We start from the raw sequence: 21,052 nt of genomic DNA on the forward strand, positions 1-21,052 counted from the left end.
AAAGACACTGCCCCCTGCTGGACGGCTGGACAGAGAAGTCCGGGACATGGTTGCAACTCATTCATTGATTTGTCGTTTGTTCATTCATCCACATGCAGCTGCCATCTTGTCACAATCATATTTCAGTTGTCCAGAGTATGACTAATCCCTTCTCTCTGATTTCCCTCACTTCTGAGGTTATTTTCTTTATGGTCTTCTCTACTCACCTCAACTTTTCCTCCAGAAAAAAGAAAAAAACTCAACTGAACAATTAAAGCAGCTGACAGACATGGCAGTGATTTCAACTTACTGTCTCAACTGAATTACAGTTACAGTACTGATGTGTCAATTCAGAATCATTTTGTAGTAACATATAAAGTCGACAGTCAGTAAAGGTATACTACAGTTGAATCAATACGTTTGTGATTAATTGTAGGACTTTTGTGACACTGCAGTAACTATTTTCATTATTAGATAAATTGAATCATCTATATAATAATAATAATGATAAACTTTATTTGTATAGCACCTTTCAAAATACAGTTATAAAGTGCTTTACAGAACAAGTAAAAATAACACAGTCATCAAAAACATTAAAAAACATAAAACCAAAAACCTGAGTTGCTTTACAGAGTGAGATAAAAGCATAGAAACATAATAACATAACATAATTAGTCCTGGAAACAAGGCTAATAATAATAAAACAATTAGAATGTATAATATACTGTATAATGTATATAATGGTGAGCAAACTGGCACTCCTGGGCTTCAGTACCACACTGTGCAACTGGATTCTGGATTTCCTGTCTGATAGAGCCCAGGCTGTAAGGGTGGGGAAGTCATCAACCTGAGCACCGCTTCCCCTCAGGGCTGCGTCCTGAGTCCGCTGCTCTTCACCCTGATGACTTACGACTGTGTCGCCAAGTCCACTACCAACCATATCATCAAATACGCGGACGACACGACAGTAGTGGGCCTCAGCCGCAATAACAACGACCAGGCATACAGAGAGGAGGTGGAACAGCTGGTGAACTGGTGCAGCAGGAACAACCTTCTCCTGAATGTGGACAAAACCAAGGAGATCGTTGTCGACTTCAGGAAGAATCAGCCCAGTCACACTCCACTGTGCATCAACAACACAGCAGTGGAGGTGGTGAAAAGCACAAAGTTACCACAAAGATACCTTAACCTGGACAACAAACACCACATCTCTGGTAAAACGAGCACAGCAGCGTTTGCACTTCCTCCGTAGGATGAGAAGAGCACACCTCCCCCCTCCCATTCTCACCACTGTTCTCACTGCTGAACTCTGGGAGGAGGTGTCGCAGCATGAGGAGCAGAACAACCAGGTTCTGCAACAGTTTCATTCCCCTGACCATAAGACTGCTGAACCTCCGAAACAGCTGAATTCTTAATTTTTGCACATGCCACTTATAACACTTTTAACTTTTTAAAGCAGTACTAAAGAACTTTCAGTTTTGGTTGAGTTTGGCCAGTGGCCCAAAGCGGTAGTGTTTTGCCTGAAGGAAGACTCCATTTCCCATGAGCACTAGCACGTAGCGCCGTAAACATCCTGATCTCCCGGTGCATGGAAATTAACAGAAGACGTCCAAACTAAGTTTCTGTTCCCAGCGGATCATTTCTCAGTAAACACACAAACACAATCCGACGGAAAGGTGCTGCATTGCTGCTCCCTCCTCGTCGTGACTCGCGAAAGTGAAAGTGAAACTTAAGTGAGAGCTGGGTTCCTACCATACTCCTCAAAGTTGCTTAGTGCCAGTGAAGGTGATACAGACCCCCTCAGGCCATGACAGAGGTGTCATTCAACCTGTTGTAAGTCAATGTACCATCACAAAAGTTCTGAAAATATTATATGAAGGTTGAAAAGTTCCTTAGTGTTGCTTTAACTGTTATTCTTTTGAATACTTCCATATGCACACAGAGCACTTAATTGACTGACCGACCTCACTTGTCTTGTTTTTAATTTATTTATATTTATATATTGCCTATACGTTTTTTTGTTTTGTTTTGTGCCAAGAGTCAGTGAAACGAAATGTCATTCTATGCACACTGTGTATTTGAATGACAATAAAGTACCTATTCTATTCTATTCTATTCTATTCTATTCCCAGAGCTGAGCTGACATATGTAAACCGTCCACAAAATAGAGATTCAGTTCACTGACATAAAGAAAACTTCACAGATGGAGGCAAAATCATTTCAATGATGAAATGGCAATCAGATGTGACAGTTTTCTGTTGATGGATGGATCCATTATTGACTAAGCTCTGCTGAATTGTGTAAATAGAAAAGAGAGAAGCCACTTCATAGATCACAAATCTGATGTAGACGTTTTCCCAGTCAGTCAATATGATAAAAACTCCTGTACTTATTATTATATCCCCTCCCCCCAACGTCTGCTCTCTCTCCAGAGTCAGTGAGGAACACGCCCAATTCAGAACCTCTCCCCCCGGCCACCGCCTCCTCCCAGGCCTCCTGCCCCTCAGAGATCATGGCCGACCCCGAGGGCAGCTACCACGGCTCCACCACCACAGAGGAGGAGCCCAGCTACTCCAGCAACCTGCCCCCGCACCGCCCAGCTCACCCGCACGCCCACGCCCACCCGCTCAAGAGCTTCGCCGTGCCAGCCATCCCCGCCAGCAGCCATCCATCATATGAGTCGCCCGCCCTGCCCAGCACTCCCCTGCTCGCTCAGACCGGTGAGGAGCAGCACACACACACACACTCACACTAACAACTTGAACACTGAGCTGAGGTCAGGTGAGAGCAGGAAACGAGCCTCTGTCACCCAAACTGTCCACACAGTGACCAGGGGCAACATAACAGGGAATCTCGTGTGTGTGATGATTCTCAGCCATTAACCTCAGTGTTACAGATTAGATTTATGGATGAAGATCAACAGTATTTTACAAATGCCTGAATTCCCATTTGTCAATATTTTGATTTGATTCATTTTGAAATTAGATTTATATTGAAGGTTATGTGACACAGCGAAAAGTGGCAGTTGTTTTGTCTGTTTTATATTCATATATTTTCATTTACATATTTATTTAATCTATGTATGTATGAATCCTTATTTGTTTGAGGTGAAGGTTACTTTTTGGGGTTAAAATAATTTTAAATGTGTTATGTATTAATTAACAACCATAAAGATTTTTTTTTTTTTTTCGTGAATTTAAAGGAGACATATCATGCCCCTTTCCACAAATTAAAATAGTTCCCAGGTGTCTTAAAGACATGTCTGTGACATGCTTTGGTCAAAATCCCCCAAGGATCAAACATCACAGCTCTTTTCATCCTCTCTAAACAGCCCTGTTCAGAACGGCTGCTTTCAGTGTCTGTCCCTTTAAATGCAAATGAACCACTGCTTGCCCCGCCCCTTCTACTGGTACCAGGTAGGGGTGGGGTTATGCAAATTCGAAAACTAGTTACATCATTATCAGACAACTGAGGGAACAGCTCGTAAAACCACGTGGATTTCAACCTCGGGAGCCTGCACATTACAGAATTTTTGTCAATTCTTTTTTTCTTTTTAGGGCTTTTTCACCTTTTAATGGATAGGATAATAGAGAGAGAGACAGGAAATGGGAGGCAGAGAGGGGGGGGAATGACATGCACTCGACGTGGGATTCGAACCGGGTCCGCCTGCAGTGAGGACTATAGCCTTAACACATGGGGTGGGTGGCGGGTGCTCTACCAACTGAGCTAAACACCGCCCCTTTTTTATCAGTTCTCACATTTTGGGGGCTGGAAGGCAAGACAAACACCCAAATATAAAGAGCCTTCAAAAAATTATATTTCCATAATATGTCCCCTTTAAAGGGATAGTTTACCCAAAATTCAAATTTCACTCATTATCTACTCACCCCCATGTCGACTAAGGGCTGGGAGAAGTTCCTCCGTGGCTTCTCTGAGTTACAGCGGGGATCCGTGCTAGCCTCGTAAACCAGCCTCTCGCGGAAATTCATTTCATTTCTCGGGAGAGTCTGGTCTCATCCCCCCTGTAAGCATTTGGGGTGGGCGGGAGCTGGGCGGGAGTAGTAGCAAAGACGGTTTAATATCTTTGGTAGTAGCGTTGACAGACAACCCCATTCAGCCAATCAGCAAGTTGGTGTAGTGACGGGGCGTTGCACCAGTCGGTCCCTGATTGGCCAACGTGCTGTGTCAATCACAGCAGCGACGCTGATTGGCTCGGCCTTCTGAGGGTTTCAGGCCAAATGCTTACAGCGGCAATGAGGCCAGACTCTCCCTCGGAATGAAATGAAATGCATTTCCGCGAGAGGCTGGTTTACGAGGCTAGCTCCGTGCAGCACTGCATGTCAATATGACGGTTGAGAACGGAGCTCACTTTTCTTCGTCCAAAAAGACACACCAAAAAACATCCAAATACCTCCATAGTGCTCGTCTGTAATGTCCCTCTTGTATTGAAGCCCCAACATGAGAAATTGTTCCGAAAAAAATTAAATAAGTCTATGTTTTAAGCTTGTTTGTAGCGGAAGCTCCCAGTGTTGCTCTGCCGGAATCTGGCACGATTTGCGGAGCCGTGAACTGGGTGTCAATGCAAATCACACGAGATTTGGACGGACCAGGAAGAGCAGTGCTGGGAGCTTCAACTCCAAACAAGCTTAAAACATAGACTTATTTAATTTTTTTTCTGAACAATTTCTCATGTTGGGGCTTCAAAACAAGAGGGACATTACATACGAGCACTATGGAGGTATTTGGATGTTTTTTGGTGTGTCTTTTTGGACGAAGAAAAGTGAGCTCCGTTCTCAACCGTCATATGGACATGCAGTGCTGCACGGAGCCCCACTGTAACTCAGAGAAGGCACGGAGGACTCTGAAACTTCTCCCAGCCCTTAGTTGACATGAGGGTGAGTAGATAATGAGTGAAATTTGAATTTTGGGTGAACTATCCCTTTAACATGCAAACTATGTATTCACTCATCCTTGAAGGTTTCATTCATGATCAAATACGGAGCAACAGATGTTTGTTGCCTTCACTGACTATTGTATTTGTACGTTTTCAGGGCCTCCCACTCACCCCCACGTTGTTAAAACGGCCTCCATCGGAACACTAGGAAGGACACGAACACCAATGATAGTGAATGTGCCCAACGCCCCTGATGTACCGGAGACCAGCAAGATGCTGGAGGATGTAGACAGCGTGAGTATAGCGCCCCACACTGGCAGCTAGCAGTAGTGCAATCTGTTTTGTTTTGTTTTTTACCAAGGTGGTAAATATTGACTAATTATTCAGTCTTGTTTTAAAATTAAACCAATCACACATTCCTTCCAAATCCATGTCAGGTTTTATTTTTGGCACTGGATTATATGGTTACATTGGTTTTAACCACATTTTCTGTTTGTTCTTTCTCTCTTTTTTATTCTTTCCAACTTCAATCTACCATTTTTGTGGTGTTGTCGGCTGCATTTTGATCAATTCATTTCAACTTTTAATAACTGATTTTAACAAAACCCATAACTGGAATGATTTTATTTTGACCATTGAACCTTCACTCCATGTCCTAATCTTCTACTGGCTGTTGATCGTTCATTGACATCTTTGGTTTTGGATGTTTTGCGTCTTGTCCGCTGCTTCTTGTTTTTGTCATTTCCGACACCTCAGTACCATTGACCCATCCCCCAGCTCGCCTCACCCCACCCATTCGACTCCCCCTGTACCTCTGTGAAAGATCCCTGACTGACCCTCTCCTCCTCTCTATTCCTTTCCTCTCTTCTCCTCCCCCTTCCCCTCCCTCCAGGTGCTTGCCTCCCTCCCCCCCTGCCCCTCCCCCGCCCCTCGTAGTAACCCTGTTCCTCTCCCTCAGAGCTACGAGCCCGACGAGCTGACCGAGGAGATGGCCCACCTCGAGGGCCTGATGAAGGACCTGAACGCTATTACCACAGCGCCATGAGCACGCACACACACACACACACACAACACAGCTGCGCACACACAGACATACTTTCTCTGTCGGCCACACATACAGACACACACAAAAAGACACACAGGCTTACGTCAAACAAACACACCCCATCATAAACCTTGGGAGCCAGAAGCTAGTGGACACAAAAATGGCTTCTCGTGCCCAAGAAAACTCTGACACCCCCTGCAGAGCAAAAAAAAAAAAAAAAATTCCAGACTGAACCTTAGGAACTTTTTTCGGCTTACCTTGCTCAGTCTCAGGAAGGAGATTGCCATGAGAGGGAAGAAAAGTGAGACGCTTCATCTTTTAATGAAGAACCATTCTCAGAGACAATGAACTTTAAAACATTGGTCGCTTTCAGCCGGAAGATTGTGAATTTTTTTCCTCAGCAAAAATACGCACGGTAGGTTTTTCTTTGTGTGCGAACGCTCACTCAAGATGAGGCAACGGTTGATTCAATGTCATGTCGAATGGAGAAAGTCCAAAAATATGCTGGTTTTGATGTTGGTGCTCATGCGACGCAGTCTACACACAGTGTTTGTTTGATTAGTGTTTTCTTTGTGCATTTTGTATATCTATTGGGCAGTTTCATTGAAGTGAACGTTGGATATCAGTCTCCCTTTACAAGCCTACATTATTCATGAACATGGTCATTCTTTTGTTTTTACCCCCTTGTGTCATATATTGTGCCATGACTTTTTATTATTTTCTATGTTATTGTATTATTTTTTTTACACACATATCCTTATAAACATGTATATATGTTGTTTTTTTTAAACTGCCTCATTCTTTTGATGTTTCCCATTGTTTCATTATTATTATTTGGGATGAAAGTGGGATTACAAATGAGTCCTGAAGCTCAGTTTTCATATCAACATGAGAGAAGAGAGAAGCCTGATGTGTTTCTACAGTACATTCTTCTCTGGCATTGTGTTGCCCCCTTTGTACATTAAAATGTCTTCTGTTTCAGTCTTTTGTTTGTTGTGGGAGCTCCGTTTTAAAAGCCTTACCAACGTGTTTGTATGTTGGATGGTCGAGACGACTCGGCCCTCCACGCTCACTGCCGTGGCAGTTTTCTGTATCGTTCTGTGGGTCTTGACAGTATCTCCTCACAGGTCTGGGGTACCTAGGACTCAGGGCGCTGACCCTCACCCCTCCTTAAAAAAAAAAAAAAACTAAAAAAAAAAGCAAACAACAAAAAAAACATCACACAAATAAAAAAAAACCTCACATGGCACTCAATCAATCAATCAATCACCTGCAACAGACAAGTTATCTTTTATACGAGAAGTTTCAATTGAATGTGTATGTCATTTCCAAAAACCAATATTTGGTTTCAGAATATCTGTAATGCTGAACCACGTGTGCATTTTACCCACAGTGGAGTGTGTGCTGTTTTTTCCTGCTGGTCTTCATTAAATGCCACGCCCTGGTTCTTTTACAAATCTTATACAATGCAAAGATGTTGGCCTTTTGAATGGGACTCCCAGATTTTTTTTACATGGTAGGTTTTGTATGAAGAAAAAAAGAAGCTTGTTCTATACACAAATCCGATGTAAAAAGGAAAAGGAAAAAGTTCATCTAAGAAACTAGTTTTTCATTACCCTCTTACCCAAAGAAATTTGTCATTTGCAATCATAGTAATTTGCTCTACTTTTGTGAATACCATGTTTCTCATAAATGTACATCGTCATGAATGTCAATATAACTGTAAGAGATTTTAACTATGGATACAAACAAGGAACAAGTTTTTTGGGGGAGAAAAAAAAGATTGAAAACAAAGGGGGGAGAAAAAGGACCGGACTCCATTTGGGAAATAATCTATTGAGTTGTAAACAGTTGAACCTGTATTGCACTTTTTCACAATTTTTAAAGTACATTTCTTACATATCTTGTGTTTAAATATCAAAAGCTGTTTGTGTAATGTAGTGTCCTAGGTAAGCAGCAGGCAGCTGGTCTTGTTTTTTATGTTTTTGTTTTTTTGCTTCAGAGATGATATGAATTTGAGCAGCCGAGTTCGACTTCGCAGCTCATGATGAGGAATTCTGTTGTTGCTTGTTCATGTACAGAGCTTTCTTTGCTTTCTGTAGAAAAAACAATCTGTGGCTTTTTAAAAAATGTTGAAAAAAAGGTTTGCAAAAAAAAGATGTTTTTTTATTGGTGCTCCTATACATTGTGTATACAAACTATTATGAATACTAACAAAGTAAATGTTTCTGCTTGTCTTCCTTTCAAACACAATGAGCACAACACAATGAACTGAGCTGAAATGGGTTGTAACTACTGATGCACAACCCAAAGTCTCCAGTCCTGTCAATAGTGGGGAGAGCTAAGCAGAGCCAAAATGATCAATTAGCAGAACTAACCAGCAACAATCTAATAATCAATTGATCACTCTGAAGAATTTACATTTTGAACCACATTGTTATGGTTTTGTAAATTGACTTTCGTCATAAAATTTAATCAGAATTATAGCTGCTGCGCAGCGATGGGTCGGGTCCGGGCTACTTTTGGGCAAATTTAGGCAATTCTGAGCAACAAACAGGAGAATAGGAAGACAAGACAGTTGACCTTATAATGTTCAATTTGCATCAGTTGAGGATTGAACCCCAATTGAGTAAGCCATTCACTGTCGTGTAGGCAGATTTGAAACCACAGTAAAAAGAAAAATCAGTTTTTGAGGTAAAATAATATGTATTTGTCAAACATCTACTATGAATCTAAGATGTTAGGAGCCTTCGCACATGGTCCAGTCCAAGCTATTTGGATTTTTAAATTTAGAGGCTTGCTGTGATGCCAACATTAGGACAATTGTCTTGTGTTTCGTGTTGAGGACATCTGACATTATGATCGGTTATCATCATCATCATCGCCCTTGCTGGGTCTCAAACCCACAATCTCTGACACCAAGAACCAGCTCCTAACTCGCTGAGCTAATTAGCTGGTAGTGAGACCTGCTGTGTAGCTTCATTTATCCACTCAGGTGAGTCAGTGCCCGGGCAGCTGTTGTGATGAAATGGTCAAAATTTCAGAAATTCAGTCATCTAAACAAAAATCTGATAATACATAAATTGCATCTTGACAGCATAGAAATGTTGGTGATTTGTTTTTAATGATACGTGTTTTGCTTCATAAGAGAAAATATGATGTTTATAAATTCCACTCTCACATTGGCTGCAGTTGTTCCCATGAGAGCAGAATTCAAAATGTTCTCAAAAATTCAGTTTTTGAGATAAAATTCTGATATTTGCCAAACTTCATCAGCCATGACTCCAGAATATTCTCATTTTTTTTCAGGAAGATTGAAAATGTATTTAGCAAGAATTTGATGGTATATGTTTACAGTACTGTTTACAGTCAAACGTTTTCATGCACTGTTGGCTCAATTTTTGCTTAATCAAAAATCCGAGAAACAAGTTTTGTGGAGGACAGTCTGGAGATGCCCTGTAGTAAGTTTGGTGAAAATTGAGCAAAAATTGTGGGAGGAGATACATTTGAAAAGTTTTACAGTTATTGAAAAAAACAGAGTGATGGACTTCATAATTTGTAATAAGTTTAAGTGGACAAAAGTTTCAGCAGTATTGAGGCTACATTGTGGTGAAGTTTCAACACTGTAGCATCTACCGTTGGTTTGGTAGGAATTTTTAAAGTTTTTAAATTTAAACGCTTATTGTGCCCCCCCTAGGAGGGGGGGGCACATGTCCTTGGAGTTGAGTGAATCTGGCATGGGGTCAGACGTTTCTGTGAAGTTTGGTGAGTTTTCACCCATGGGAAGTATGACTTCCTTGGAAGAAGAAGAAAGAAGAAGAAGAAGCTGCCCGGACCCTAATGATGATAATTGCTCAGTTTAAGTATTCCCTCTTTCAATTTCTCTTCATGTAAAACCTCACTGAAGGAGAACTGCCAATTAAGAGTGTCACATTGTTAAAGAATTAAAGCGCCTGTTGTTCACAGATCTGTATTTTAGAAAAAGATGATTTGATTGTAGGCTGCAGCATTTCACAGTTGTAGTTGACAGTAGTTTTGTTAACCATTAGTTGTTTGCTCAGACATGTAGCTTTAGTTTTCTTATCAAAGTCATGGAATTGGATGCAAACAGGCTTTCTGCCAACGTGGCTGATGGAATCGACTCGCTCTGTTGACGTAGCTGCAAATTGTGGCATGATTTTGAAATAAAGTGCAACACATTAATCCCTGATATTTAAAAATGCTGACACGTGCGGCTAAGTAAACAAGGACAATGACATTACACATTAAGCACACATTAAGGCAATCTCTGACCGTTCATGTGAGTGTGACTGGAATTTTAAACAGGGGCTTCAGTGTTCCCACTTTATTTGTTCATTTATTCTACTCAGAATGGCTGCACAAAGATGAGAGCTAGTGTCTGTTCTGCTGTTTCTTGATCTAAAAATCAGTGTTCCACTGCAAAAATCATTTTGGACCCGAGGTAAGAGAAAAATTAAAAAGGTCATCAGCATCATGAAATGGTTTTACTCTGCTACACTGCAAAAGTGTCCATTAAGTGCTGTACATTTGGGTAACATCCACAGCTCGTACAGTCTCACCAGCAGTTTGATTTCAAAATCAAATGTGAGCAAAACAGGTAGGTTACAAAAACACCAACTCTGTCTGCAATACCAAGTCCACAAACGAAAGACATTTCTTGGGCAATAAGATTGGGAATTAATGAGAATTAGACTTAATGTATTTTCAATGTATGTCAAAACTTTGGATTTTACTAGAACCTGACTGATAAAAAGGCACAAGTCGTTATTCATCACCTCTACATACAAACATCAATCTTTATTTGCTGATTTATTATGAACACAACCGACTTACAATGTGATCAGAGGTCTGTGGAGGTGCTGCAGGGGGGTCGTGGAATTTTTGGTTGATTAGACAATGTTTTATAGTATAGTATAGGCTAATGTTTTAGTTTCCACATTTATGTTTCAAATAAAATGTTAGTTTGAATAGCTTGTCTGCATGGTTATCATGCAGTTGAGAGACATAGTTGATATCAGCATTGGTATCAGTGAACAAGGTCTGTTTATAAATGGCAGCGGGACAGCCACCCTACTCACTGTAGCTTATACAACATGTTTAGAAAAAACATGAATATAAACCTGAAGCTTAGTATTGAACGTACAATAACAAGCTATGTTAATATATATGGTACTGGGCCCACTTTAAAATAAAACACTTTTTTTTTTTAAATACAGTAGGGGTCCCTGCTTTATCTCGCCATCAGTTTGGGGGTCCTTGGCCTGAAAAACGTTGAAGACCCCTGATCTACAGTAGCCTACATAATTGAAATGATATAACATCCTATGTCATCCAGGGTGCAGGGTGCCCAGCGTCCACTCCACTCCACCGTGACCCTGCATGGAGTTGATACAATTTAAAACACAAAGAGAATATTGTGTCAATCCGGAGATTTTATTTAGGCTATTTCATCTCATATTATCTTGTCTAATCTGTCTGATGAGCTGCCGTGTTGCTCCCTGACCAGCAGGGGTCGCTGCAGCCGTTAGTTTTCAGCTTTTGCCCCCTGCCTCCCTCGACTTCCGCCTACGTCAAGTGTCTCTCACAACAGGGACTATGGCGGCCAGCTCAGACCGGAATCCTCCTCCTTTCCCCTCCGCCGAGGAGCCCTCCGCTGGACCGCCGGACATGGCTGCTGGAGACAGCGACGAGGGAGAGGACATCTTCCTCAGTAACGTATGTGGGCGGCTGGGCCGTGTCCGTGGTGTTTGTAGGAGCGGTGAGGGGAGCGGGTCAGAGTCAGCCCCCTTTATCTGCTCTGAGCTGGCAGCTGGAGACCCGCTGACAGGCCCTGACACGGTGACACATTCTCTAGAAAAGCAGCAAAACTGTTCCGTGAACTTAGCTGAAGTTCGTCAGCAGGGGACACAATGACTCTTGACTAGCTCGTTGGAGGTTTTGACTGTGTGTGTGGTCCTTCTCGGCCTGTGTCGGTGCTCAGCTCTCAAGTCAAGTTAACCCAGATCCCGGTCCAGCCTCCTCTCATTTTATTGTTCGTTAGGAATTCGTTAGGTTTGGTTTGGCCGCTGAACTAATCTGCAGCTCACATGACCCCACCCAGCCCGCCCCTGATTCCTGCTTATCAGTGTCCAGTGGCGGAGGTAGAAACACCACTATGATAGTGTCCAAGTCCTTCATTCTAGAGCCAACACATGGGCACGTCCACAAGTGTCATCATCAAAATGTAGGAAGGGGATCAAAAGCTAAAGAAGTGAATGGTCTCCTCTGCTGTGGCTTATTAGAGTCACCGATGTTAAGTAACATTTTACTGCAGCTTTTATCTAAGTGTCTATGTAGTCCAGTGAAGTCTCAGGCCCATTCAAAGGTTCATGAGATCAGTCTGAGGGATCGTGATCTGGGTCATGGGACAGTAAAGAAGCACAACTTAAGTTCTGATTTAACTCTTAACAGTGTGTTGTGTTTATCATGTGAACGTCAATGCAATGTGAAAATCTGAATTGTAAAAATAACTATAGATGCCAGGTAAATATAATGGTATAGTTGAGTAGAGGAGTGTAGAATGGAAAATTAATTAAAGGAAAAGTTTTTCAAAGTTGTGCTGAAGTGTAGCAATTGATTATCACTTCATTGATTGCACTTGGCACTGCTGTGTGTGTTGGTCAGGAGACAGACAGACCAAGGTCCTCTCTCATTCAGACCTTCTCCTCCCACCTGTCTCCAGAGCAACCCTGTGGCTGTGAGTCCAGGGCTTTCTCAGCCAGAGCACGTCAGTGACGAACCTCCGGATTTGTTTGGTGAGGAGGAGGCGAGCAACACGACCACCAAGTCTAACGGAGTTCACTCTGATGAGGACAACGACCTGTTTGCCGGTTAGGAGACATTTTTATTTTCCAGCATTTACAGACTCTAAAACGAATCCAGAGTCTTGTGAGATCGTTTATTTTAAGCCTGGGTCATGCAAGACTATTTAAACATAGCTCTTAAAGAGACATTCCACTGATTTTCAACATAATATATTACACACTGTCGCACTCAGATGTTGGGTTTGTCTTGTTAAGTCGATCGTTATGGTATTGATACTTGATACTCGCCCTGGTATCAAAACATCCAGCTGTAGTGAATGCTGCACTAACTGCTGGATGCCCCTCACTGTCCCATTTCCACACTATGAGGATAAATTACAACCAGCTGTAAGGAGACTTTGCCAAAATAAAATAGGGGAAGACTAAATCATAAACGGATAATTAAACATTTTGGCAAATTTGCCTATTGCCATAATCCCTATAGTCGTAGGGGTAGGTTCATTACCTTTAATTGTCATGAAATAATAATGTTCGAGACGAATGCATAGCTGGAACTATATTCCAGACACGGCTGCGGGGTGGAGTGATTTCGAAAGTGCAAATAGTTCTGAGTATTTGCTTCATGTGTCGTAATGATACATGATTATTTCATAGCGTGGTGAATGTGCAGGTCACAACTTGTCCACGAGAGCGTTTTGGAGTTGTTGGATTGTGTATTTAGTTTGATGAGGGACAGGGGACCTGTACCATTCATCTCCATTGTGTTCGCTGAACAGCTCACGTCTCTGCCCCGCAGATCTTAAAACAACATGCACCGATAATTAAAGGTAATGAACCTACTACTATGACTATAGGGATTATGGCAATAGGGGAATTTGCCAAAATGTTGAAATATCCCTTTAAGTATTAGCAAAATGATTTTTGAAATTAGGGACTATTATGCAAGTGAATTGAAAAAGTTCCACTCGTTATTTTGTAACAATACAATTGAAATGCATTATTTATGCAGATGCAAGTTTAAGATTTTCCACAATGAGCAACAAGTGCACTGTTGTGGATGAAGTGAGTGTGGTGCTTCTTTGTGTGCAGCGTGTGTTCTGTCTGAAGTAACAATGCTCAGTCATCTGCTTTTCCTCTCTGGATGAAGAGGAGCCTACATGAAAGTCTTTTCTTCCCCCAGAGGCACACATGGAGCTGAGCACAGACAAACCTGGCAGCTCTGGAAGGAAGGAGCTGTCCACCTCCTCCGGCCCTCATGCAGCTTCCTCCTTCACTCAGAGCCATGCACCTATGCACCCCACCTCCTTGGAGCAGGTAGAGCCACAGCAAAGCCTCCCGGGGAAATGCGGAGCAATTGCATGTGCTCTTTTGCAACGCTTATGATTGCCAAAATACTTACTCTGTTTACAGACTTTGAATCGTATCTGTTCTTCTCTTAAAATTCCAGCTGGAGGAGGAAGAAGCCAACGATAGCTTTGATGTGGACGTTGCTGTCACCAACCCTGAGAAAGTTGGTCAGTCCTTGTTTTTTTATACTGACTCAAAACCATAATACAACTATCTGTAATTTCTATGTGAAGTTTTGAAATTAGCTGGATCATTATAGCATAGAATAATCAGTGTGTATGAATAAAGCTCATTCAGGAAGATGGTAAAATCTCTAAATGCACCACTGCAGCCTCATTAATTCTCATCTTCATTGTTTCTGTTGTAGGTGATGGCATGAATGCATATATGGCCTATAAAGTATCTACAAGGGTCTGTAGTCATATATTGTGTGTTCTTACATGACTCATAACATATCTAACTATCTCACGATTGTTTCTAAGTGTCTGAAGTTCTTTGCTTTCTGTGCACCACCAGACGTCTTTGCCCATGTTCAGGAGTAAAACCTTCTCTGTGAGGAGGCGTTTCAGCGACTTCCTGGGTCTTTATGAGAAGCTGTCCGTAAAGCAGTCCCTCCACGGCTGCATCATCCCTCCGCCACCTGAGAAAAGTGTCGTAGGTGGGTTCCCACATCTCTTCTTTTTGTTTAAATTACATTTTTTGCACGTTTCTGTTGTTTGTTTTTTGTGACTGTCATTTGTACCACAGGAATGACCAAAGTGAAGGTGGGAATGGACGACCCGTCATCAGTGGAGTTTGTGGAGAGAAGAAGAGCAGCACTGGAGAGGTAAGGATCCAACAACATTATATTCACACTGGTTCAGCCGTAGTGTGTTTATGTTCCCCCCATTTTAACTACATTTCTGTGTTTTATGTGCAGGTTTTCAAGCCTTTTTCTCACCCCTTTCTGCTGCTTCTTCTGCTTTTGTAGATATCTTCAGAGAATAGTGTATCACCCCTCGTTACTACAAGATCCTGATGTTCGAGAGTTCTTAGAGAGAGACGATGTGAGTTTCATAAAAGTCTCTTGTGGTGAAGAATTGTATGAATGACTTTTTAAATTTCATTTAAACTTTATTTAACCAGGTATGTCAATTGAGAACCAATTCTCATTTACAAAGACAACATAAAGACATTAGGGCTGTCACTTTTTATTCGACATTCGAATATTCGTTCGAATGTGGGGGGAAAAGTTCGTATTCGAGCAGTAATGACCTGCTCGATATGCAGGCTGCAGCAAAGATACCGTCTTTGGCTGCAGTGCCCGGTGCCTGCATAGCGCCGCGGAACGTCCACCGGACGCGGAAGGGCCGCGAACAGCCGAGAAGCGGAGCCAGTTGCTGGTGTGGTGTCGCGGCGTGCACCTCCGCGGCCGGCTTGCGCCGTGCAGCATCTGGTCTAGTTTGTGTGAGAGCCGCGAGCAATCGCGTCAAGCTGGGCAGGAAGTCAAACATGAAACAACGAGAGTATCCGGTCAATTTTCGGTAATATTCGAATATATCTGAACGAATTACGGGTCATTCAATAATCGTTCGAACCTCATTTTTCTAAAAACTGACAGCCCTAAAAGACATACATAGGTACCTTCATAGCAAGGAATCCAATTACACAAATTCATATCAAAATGTAAAATCACTCATATTTACAGCAGTTCTGACTTTGAAGGGCAACTAGAAGCAAGAGCAAAAATCACAACTGTTCGCACCAAGTTCGTAAAAGAGGAAAAGGGAATAAGCGAGCTGAGGTTTAGCAACTGGTTCCAGTCAGTAGTAGAAGAAGTAGTAGTAGTAGTGGCAGTCAGTAGTCAGTAGAAGCTGCAAAGCGAAATGAGAAAGAGATTGATTGCTGAGAATGCCAAACTGCCAAACTCAGGTGCTTTATTGTGTTGTTGTTTTTATTTCCAGCTTCCCAGGGCAGTGAACACACAGGCACTGAGTGGAGCTGGTTTCCTCAAAATGATCAGTAAAGCATCAGATGCCGTCAACAAAATGACCATCAAGATGAACGAGTCTGACACCGTAAGTTGAAAAGGTCCTTTTACTGTCTCAACTGAAATGGCACTGGTCGGATGGTTCCAGAGAATTGTTGTCCTTTTAATTGTAGCTACTGCATCTGAAATGATAGCGAGACAGACAGGTCTGCTGTTCTAGTGGCGATGAGCTTGTTTGGTTGTGTCTTGATGGCGTCCTCTTTTCTGCCGTGTGACTCAGTGGTTTGAGGACAAGTTCCAGGAGGTGGATAACGAGGAGCAGCAGTTGAGGAAGCTCCACGCTGTGGTCGACTCCCTGGTCAATCACAGGAAGGGTGAGCTGCGTTCGACTCTCTTGACTTGTCTTTGTCCAGTTTGTTTATCATCTACTTGTCTCAACCGAAGAAACCCTGAGTGCGCTGCAGCTGCTAAAGGCTTTTGGGGTGAAACAAGCGGACTGAATACGTTCTCTGTTCCCTCCTTTGATGCCAGAGCTGTGTGGGAACACGGCAGTATTTGCCAAAAGTATGGCCATGTTGGGAAACTCCGAGGACAACACGGCCCTTTCGCGAGCCCTGTCCCAGCTGGCAGAGGTGGAGGATAAGATGGAGCAGCTGCATCAGGAGCAGGCGGCCAGCGACTTCTTCATCTTCGCAGAGCTGCTGGCCGACTACATCCGCCTGCTGGGCGCTGTGCGGGTGAGCTGACAGCTGCACAGTGGTAGATAGGGAGGAGGAAGTCGTGAAGATAAGATGAGGTTATGATTCTTCAGGACTGCTGAACACACTACACATAACAAGATCAAAATAAAGACAAAAACACATCGCTGTCATCCAACAAAAACAAATCTTTAAGAGGAACTAAGCAGGATTTTTTGCTACATTTTGACCCTAATTAAAAAGCTCTGGAGGAAATTGTGAAAGTTAACTACATGACTTGTGACTCTGTGACACCGTGACACAAACATGCTACGTAACCCGCAATCTTTTGTTTATGACAGTTAAGACAACACAGATAGACACGTCGTAACATCGTATATGTTATATAACGTTATCCAACGCTCCATCTATTGATTTTTTGCCAGTTTTGTTGTAAACAAATGCACATGGCCGAGAGTAAAGTAGAGAGTTAGTAAAACAGCAGAAGAGCGACCAGACTTGCATAGTTCCTCTTTAAGATGGTTTTAGATGAGTATGACAGAAAAATGTATTAAAACAAAGACACAATCAAAACTGGATCAAGTGTCAGTTGACTTTAAAACAAGCTAAAATTCATCTCTAATCTTGTGTGGAGTCTTAACTTTATTTCTGAACCCTGTACTTTGCTAGAATATACAGCAATTAATGATATCTAATAAACCAGGGACAAAGTACTAAGTCCTAATTGCAAGCATGCTACCTGTCCTTTGGTTAGTGGGACGGTCAGGTGGTGTCGACTTGAGAAACGCCTACAATATGATTTAAACTTCATGTCCTCAGGGCTGCTTTGACCAGCGCATGCGGGCGTGGCAACGATGGCAGGAGGCTCAGAGCACACTCCAGAAGAAGAGAGAGGCCGAGGCCAAGCTGCTGTGGGCCAACAAGCCGGACAAACTGCAGCAGGCCAAGGAAGAGATCACTGAGGTAACAAACACAGCCGCTGCACAACTGACCCAGCTCACAGAGGTCTGTACGTTGATGCGAAAGACGTCACAAGTCCTCTCATGTCGTTTAAAATCTCAAAAACAGCAGGCAGGTGATCTCCAGGTTTGATGGGAAAGAACTGTGCACCACCCAATTGTAGCTGCAGTCTGCTCTTTTAAAGTGGATCTGTTTGTTCTGGCTTAACGGTTGATCTTTTATCATAAGAGAGATATCTGAGTAATTCCTTCAAGATTTTGCAGCCAGATAATCAGTGACAGGAACACAACAGTTGCACAGATTAAACAATCAGTCGACTTCAGAATAAGCAGCTGATCTGCATTTGTTTAGTGTTTAAAAATACCAAGTGTCATGTTCTAAAATGTGAACATCACATGCTGGAAAAAATCAAGATAGTCAAACATAATGTAATTGTAATTTATTTTTCCTCCTCATGTACGTCCACAGTGGGAGGCCAGGGTGACTCAGTACGAGAGAGACTTTGACAGGGTCGGCATGACTGTACGCAAGGAGGTCCTCAGGTTTGAGGTATGTTGATGTGTTTATAATAGCTGAGGAAGGTAAAGAGGACAAGTGAAAAATGTTATATTTCATTGACGAAGACCATTTCATCTCAAAGGTTTTACAGGAGCTGTATATTTGAGCGTCTGGCTTCTCAGTTAGCAGAGCAGCAAGTTTCAGCCTGTGACTTTCATCACATTACAAAGTCTCCCTCTAAACTACAGTCAGTTGTTCACAATCACAAATCAGTGTATTTGCTTAGTGGCTATTAAACGACTGAGAAGTCCTTCACTTTGTTGGTTATTTACTTCATTTAACTGATTGTTTATTATTTATCATGTTCAATAGAGGTTCTATAGGAGGGGATTGTTGAATTATCATGGGGGGAGAAATTTCAGCACGCAAAACCTGCTTCAGTGGATTTTTTTTTTGAAGATGAACAAATACAAGAGCCAGGACATTAAAAAAAAGTCTCTCCTCCTCATCCTTACCCTTTTAAAAAATATATTTGATGTTGACCCTGATAACACAAAAATGTGTTGGTCTCATGATTAAAGTTGTGATGTGATGTGATGTTACTTGTCATTGTGCACTTCTGACCTCCTCAGATTACTTCCTTCTCTGTGCATGTTGGAAATATGTGGAAGTTCCAGCATAAATTCCCTCTACTGACTTTTTCATTGGCAGAGAGCCGGAGACGTGACAAAACTTTTTGTCTTTTCAGAAAGAAAAAGCCAAGGATTTCAAGAGCCAGATAATCAAATACTTGGAGGCAATGCTGCAGTCCCAACAACGGGTAATCTTTGAACTATTCACTATTGGTTTTACTTTGTACATTGCACACTTTAAAATAGTGGTATGATTCTAAAGGTAGTGACCGTCAAGTATTGAAACCATGCACTGCACTGGATATTTATTCTCCTTATTATATTGCAGCTTATAAAGTTCTGGGAGGCGTTCCTGCCTGAGGCAAAGGCAATAGCTTAATGAAGAGAGAGACTTTTCAAAGACCCCAACTGCCTTTTTTGAACACTTTACCTCTTGACCAGCAACTGAGAGGACAATTTTTGAAACACAAGAAACTTCCATCCATTTTTTTTCTTTTGTCTTTTTAATCATAGTGTATTCTCTTATCTTGTACAGTTCTTTGATATAATAAGCTGTCGCATTTACATAACATTTCTTTTTCTTTCGTTTGTGACTTAAAGATGGTATAATGCAGGTATCCAACAAAGGGTAACATGGCCATGGTATTTGTCAAACTCTATCACTCTCAGTGGGATATGTATTTATGTTTCTTGCTTAAACCAGTATATTAAAGAATTATCACTGAGGTACTGCCCTAGAGTAACATTGTCTATAGTTTACATTAGAAGATATGTATGTATGTCATTCCAGTCTCTAACAGCTTATGTCGATGGATGCATGTCAGATGTTTTTGATGCACTAAAATGTATTGTACAGTCAGAGAAGCTGTTTGTTTTTCTAATAAAATACCACTATTGATGACCAAGGTCATTTACCAGGAGTATTAGCACATTGTTACAGTGTATCACAGTGAATATTAGATCATAAATCATATTCAGACTCAGACATCACAAGGTTACAGGCTTGACTGAAAAATGAAATGTAAGATTACAGTGAGAGCAGGTAGAGAAGATGCAATCACTGCTTTGTTGGTATTTTCTACGATGATGTATTTGCTAGAATCGTGTTTATGATATTATTCAATTTCTTCCACAAGAGTTTTCAGTACCTAGATTTGTTGTGTCAGAGATTGAGGCCCAGAGGAACTCATTTGGAACTGCTGCAGAGATTGTTTATTGCCCATGATGTAAATGACTCTTGACATGTATGTACACATGTACAGTACTTGAATTGAATCATACAAACTCTGTCAGATATTATTTGTAACCACGCATTTTCATTTTGTTGATTAATTGGTTTAACCATGACAGAAAGGCACAGACATTCAAGTGATCCGGTCCCTTATTTTCTTATTCAGCATTTGTAAGTGTATTTTTTTCTGTCATGTCATATTTACGTAAGAATGTGCTTTATTTTTGTAACCACTTTGCATTAGCACACACATTTTCCTGGAAATGCTATACAGGTAGATGTACAAAATAAAATATGATTGGTTAAATCTTGGGCACGGTTTTTATTTCATGTCTGTATCTTGTGATTTTTGCTGTGATTTCAGTTCAGAAACATGGATGAAACAACCCACTCCCGATCTCTTGCAATTTCAAACAGTCGTGTCTTTTCTAGAAATGTATTGAAGGTTAACAGGAACTGCAGGTTGAAAATTACATCTGATCTTCAGTATTTTATTCATAGAAAACCTGTCGACACATTGCCAAAGCTTTGTGACACAGCAGATATACATTTGACCTAAATCATGAAACTGATTAACATGAAATGAAATTTGAACATCTACAGTCCCATTGAAGTTCATATGATGCATTCAGGAGTTCCAGAATAGTTCATAAATGCACTTGATTTTTATTTATTTATTTATTTATTTTTAGTAATTTTGTGAACAGCTGTCTCCAAAGTCAAGAATAATCATTAGTACTGAGACTGCACTCTTGCTGCAGTTTAACTAGGCACAATATGAAAGGGCCTGTGTGGAGATCTGGAACCAAAAAAAAGTAACTTTTGACTGAGCTCTCCAACTTCTTGACAAGACAAGTAAGTACTTGTTTATCAATTTGTCTGACAACTAAGTATCACTATGATCAATTGTTTGGCATTTAAAGTATCAGAAAGTGATTTAAAAAAAAAACAGCTCCAGAAGCCCAGAGAATAATC

General features: G+C 41.5%; 2 protein-coding genes across 7 annotated transcripts in view; both read left to right on the forward strand.

Annotated features, from left to right (window-relative positions):
• The window catches only part of neo1a (neogenin 1a), a 179,654-nt gene extending 172,149 nt beyond the window's left edge, over positions 1–7,505 (forward strand). For 5 of the 6 annotated variants that reach the window (XM_083993545.1, XM_083993546.1, XM_083993547.1 and 2 more), the window contains 3 exons: positions 2,412–2,699; positions 5,031–5,167; positions 5,832–7,505. In XM_083993545.1, coding sequence (XP_083849671.1) covers positions 2,412–2,699; positions 5,031–5,167; positions 5,832–5,918 — 512 coding nt within the window. In that variant the 3' untranslated portion in view covers positions 5,919–7,505. Of the gene's footprint in view, positions 1–2,411; positions 2,700–5,030; positions 5,168–5,629; positions 5,790–5,831 lie in introns of those variants that run through there. The other variant, XM_083993550.1, reaches the window with a different exon arrangement.
• Positions 7,506–11,521: 4,016 nt separating this feature from the next.
• Positions 11,522–20,346, forward strand: LOC311008202 (sorting nexin-1-like). Its single transcript, XM_084001660.1, has 15 exons — positions 11,522–11,654; positions 12,661–12,808; positions 13,923–14,056; positions 14,190–14,256; positions 14,457–14,500; positions 14,606–14,747; positions 14,837–14,915; positions 15,060–15,135; positions 16,033–16,146; positions 16,339–16,432; positions 16,590–16,795; positions 17,576–17,719; positions 18,185–18,265; positions 18,963–19,034; positions 19,175–20,346. Exons 1-15 carry the CDS (start codon positions 11,535–11,537, stop codon positions 19,223–19,225), a joined length of 1,572 nt encoding a protein of 523 aa, XP_083857786.1. The 5' UTR covers positions 11,522–11,534; the 3' UTR covers positions 19,226–20,346.
• Positions 20,347–21,052: the final 706 nt, after the last annotated feature.

This window comes from Trachurus trachurus (assembly GCF_905171665.1).
Source record: "Trachurus trachurus genome assembly, chromosome: 3".
Taxonomy (NCBI): Eukaryota; Metazoa; Chordata; class Actinopteri; order Carangiformes; family Carangidae; genus Trachurus; species Trachurus trachurus.